General features: G+C 46.7%; 1 protein-coding gene across 1 annotated transcript; it reads left to right on the plus strand.

The window, feature by feature from the left end:
- Window positions 1–3,851: 3,851 nt before the first annotated feature.
- On the plus strand, window positions 3,852–4,190 carry LOC143215453 (uncharacterized). Its single transcript, XM_076437585.1, has one exon. It carries the CDS (start codon window positions 3,852–3,854, stop codon window positions 4,188–4,190), a length of 339 nt encoding a protein of 112 aa, XP_076293700.1.
- The last annotated feature ends 213 nt before the right edge of the window (window positions 4,191–4,403 follow it).

Raw genomic sequence — 4,403 nt, forward strand, 5'->3', positions numbered from 1 at the left:
TCTACGGGGAAACAAGCTGAATTCTAATTTCTTGCAGAGAGCTAGAGTTAACTAGATTTTCTGTTCACTTTGAGGGTTCTTTTTTAAGGTTTCCGTGCGAGCAAAGGATTCCGCATTCGTCTCGCCGAATTTCCGAGCCGGATCTCGAGCGCAAGCAAATTTTGGGGACACGGTTAATTCCAATTTTCAGATTCAACGTTTTCTCCGCGAGCTATGGGCCAAGGAGCGAGCGGTGCGCGGGGAAGGGTTACGAAAGAGAGACAGAGACAGAGTCCTGGCCTCGTGTGGGAAAATCCAAGTCGAGGCGGCGAATCCTGGAACCCTCCCAACAAGACGAAAAGTTCTTTTCCTGAGGCACACGGGATCGAGATCGGGATCGGGATCAGTTACGGAGAGGTCGAAGAAGGACTGATCCTGTATTTGAATACGAGACTCTCGGAGGACTACATGCATTTTAACTACCGGCCAGATGCCGTGGCTCTCACGCTGCCCCGTCGCCCAGCCATCGTCAAGTTTCTAAACTATCGTTACTTGGACCCAGGGCGGAGGGGACGTGAATTCTGAAGACATTCGTCAGTTTCCGTTCCCCTTCCTCCTACGGGGCTCGCCTTTTTCTATTCTGTCGACTGTCGATCGCGTTAAAACGTCTGGTAAACCGTGTAAATGCTCGGAGCATCGTTAATATGAAAAAACAGAGACACAGCGATACTTCGGAATTGATAATTTACAGAAAATGCAAAAGTATAGATTGTATGACATTTATTACCGATACAAGTGTTGGAATCGAAGATTTTTGGATTTCAGTAGAACAGGACGATACTGGTCAGACATACATTTGCAGATAATGCGAAGGTATAGATTGAATGACATTTATTGCCGATACAAGTGTTGGAATCGAAGATTTTTGGATTTCAGTAGAATAGGACACCGATCAGACATACTTAATAAATGTACAACATCATACATTCGTATCAGAGCTGACCACAAACGAATATAAAAAATGGAAAAATATTTTAAATAGGAAGTACAGATATGGAGCTATAAATGTAACAACATATCATACAAATGAATATAAAGAATGGAAAAATGTTTAAAGGATTGTATCACAGTCTGCGAATTAATTCCCAAAAACCGAGCTGCCCAGGTAAAAACGACCACCCCTATGAACCAGATGAATCCGTCATGAAGAATCGAAGTGGGGAAGGAATCGACTTCCCGGCCAGGTGTGACAGGGCGCAGATAAAAGATCGTCGGCAAGGGATGCTCGCCAGGCGTCTTATCCGGCAGCCAGTGTGAACACGGGGGTTGGGGGTGGTTGTATAGACGTACACACGCACCGGTAGTGCATACAGTAAGTCAAAGAGAGATGGCTAGGCTCGCGGGTGAGGGTGGGGTTCAGGGTATCCGAGAAAGAACATTAGCGAAAGGAAGACAGAGAGCAGTCAGGGTGGAATGTGGGGTGGGGATTGGTGTTGTAGCCGAGTGGGTACCACCAGAGGTGGGTCTGGTTGGCCGCGGCGTCGGCGTCGGCGGCGTCGGCTGTCTTGGACAAAATCAATACTGTGGCCACCCATCCCTCGCCACCCCTTTGCCTCATCCCTAACCCCCTCCCAAATCCACCCACCAGCCCACCTAAGGTTGTGGAGTAAGTCGGAGGTGGAGGCAGAACTGGCGGACGGCAGGGTGGTGTGGGCTGGCTGCAGATGCCGCGTAATTACCACCCTCAAGACACGTGTGGCGCTCGCGCATCCCACCCCCTCGAACACCCCCTTCTCCGACCCACGTTTCCAGGCCCCTTCAAGCCCCCGGTCCAAGGCAGGGAGAATCGGTGTTGGCTATGCTGAGGCGGCTGATAGTGGTGAATACTAGTGTCGGGTAGCCGGATACCTCTTTATTAAAAGTATAACTCCCGATATCCTGGCCATCAGCATTGATCGCGGCTTCTTACTCTTTTTCTTTCAAACCAACCCCCATACCCCACCTCTCTTACACACACCCGCACACCGCTCTTTTACGATTGCCCAAGGATCCTCTGCCCAGCACGTTTTTGCTCGTTACACAATCTTCGCCGGAAAACTTGCCCTTGCTTTAATCGACGATCGGTTTCAGACGGTTTCAAGGTAGAATCGAGTGGAGCAGGCTTGTCGCAAGGCTTCGGAACGAATTTTTAGTTAAAATTTCGATCAGAAAATTGCTCCCCATCCGCACGATTCTTTCCGGATGTTTACAGCCTCGATTGGATAGTACGATAAAATTTGATAATTATCGTGTGAGAGGAAGGGGGTGAGAATTCGACGAGTTTCTTTCGAAGAAGCATCCGAAAATCGCCGGCACGAGCATTTCCCGTTCCCCGACGCGCCCTAATAAATTAGCATTCTCGTTCTAACAAGGTCCAGACTTCATCCCTCAGGGGGCTACGCCGAGGACTATCTACAACATACCACCCTTGCCGGACATAGCGGGCATAGCTCTTGCCAGACCCCTTCCACGATTCAGCAGCACGCCAGGGCGGAAACTACCCTTATTAATATTATAAGACAAACCATAGGAGTGGGGAGGGCAGCGCGGGGAACTTATCCGTATGTAAATAACCGAAATGTTTGTACGACGATATGGTTCCCGGGATGTGCTCCATCGCCGAACGGATCGTGATCTTCGGAATCGAACCATCAACCTCTCACAATCCTCTAACTCGTTACCTGCACCACAGGGACCAAACTACAAGTTCATAATAAAAATTACATATTTGTTTAATGTCACATCTCCTCATTGCGTTACAGAAACGAGCATTTATCATATATATTTTCTCCAGGCAGTGGAAACATTGAATTCAAATTCCGTTTTATCTTACAGGATTGTCTGACGTAAAAATTAACGCATGTTTGTCAGATGTAATTAATGCGAAATGATTATGATAATTTATTTCTGGATGAAGTTCCTCGGGGATTTTTTCAATGTTATTTCTCGATCATTTTAAGCGTAGTTCGTCTGGTATCAGGAAACGATTTCCGCGAAAATGGTGGAGCAAGCTGATCGTGACGTTCTTCATTTTTCGAATCGAGGGATCTCCCCGAGCGAGAGACGTTCGATTTTCACACCTGCCCGGGGAGATGATTCCACGTCCCCGGGATTCACCGACCGACCGTTTCGTCACGAACATTATTTCCGGCATTTCGGAGCAATAGGCTTTTTATTCGCTTAACACGATCCACGCACTAGCGGCCGGCATAGGCTAGGTATCGATAGTCCGAGCCCGCACTAATGACGTGCGTGTGCTGCGAGAGATTTGGCCAATAGAGGGTGGGATCGAAAGGGTGCACGGTGCCCGGCACATTTAAATGAAAATGTCCACAAGGAAGCTCCGGGGCCTGACCCTTTTCCACATCACTTTCCGTTCGATGAGATCGGAATTCGATGAATGAATCGGCCTCTCAAAAATACATCACGCCGGTTAACACTCTCCCGACCAGAGAGATTCATCAGTCTGTTAACTATCCGTTTCATTCTACCAACTATTAGCCCGTTGAACAATAAATTTTACAACCTTGTACAGGGTGCGCCATCTTTTATGTCGGTATGTAAAGATTGAATAACTTTAACATTTATCAACCGATTGACTTGAGTAAACATGTTTTTGAAACGTCAATTCAGTACAATTTTAACCATGAATCGCTTCACACCGAAACAACGCGCAGAAATAGTGACGCTGTACATTGAAAATAGTCGTTCAGTTGTGTTAACTCAACGTGCATATCGTCGAAAATATCGTGGCCAAAACGCACCGTCTGGCAACACTATTCGTCGTTTGGTGTCGAATTTTGTTGAGCACGGGACAGTGGGAGATCGTCGACATGCCGTTCATCAACGCCCAAGACACTGCAAATCAAACAATGCAGTTTCTGCAACGAAAATTCCCTGGACGTGTGGTGTCAAAAAATGATGACATCCACTGGCCACCCAGATCTCCAGATTTGACCCTTCCGGACTTCTTTTTGTGGGGTTACTTGAAAAGCAAAGTGTACGCCAGCAAGCCTCAGACCATTGACGAGCTCAAGGCAAATATCCGTGTCACAATCATCGCTATACCGCCCGAGATGCTCGAAAAAGTGATGGAAAACGCAGCAAAAAGGGCACATTTTGCTTTGGACAATAAAGGCGGTCACTTGATTGATGCTGTATTCAAAAACTAGTCCAAACAAATTGTAAAGGACCAAATTAAATGTAAATACCTGATATATGGAAATCGGTTGTTTTTTTTAAAAGTTATTCAATATTCACATACCGACATAAAAGATGACACCCTGTACACTTGCAAAAATGTTCCACGGAAGTTTGGAGAATTCCGTGAAAAGTACAGTGTACAAATTGAAGGGTTATTTATGTCCCTGTTCCACCCTCATAAA

This window comes from Lasioglossum baleicum, chromosome 13 (assembly GCF_051020765.1).
Source record: "Lasioglossum baleicum chromosome 13, iyLasBale1, whole genome shotgun sequence".
Lineage (NCBI taxonomy): Eukaryota > Metazoa > Arthropoda > Insecta > Hymenoptera > Halictidae > Lasioglossum > Lasioglossum baleicum.

Bases quoted from the DNA above. Each gene is read 5' to 3' on its own strand.
- LOC143215453 (XM_076437585.1), top strand. From the start codon at position 3,852: ATGCCGTTCATCAACGCCCAAGACACTGCAAATCAAACAATGCAGTTT.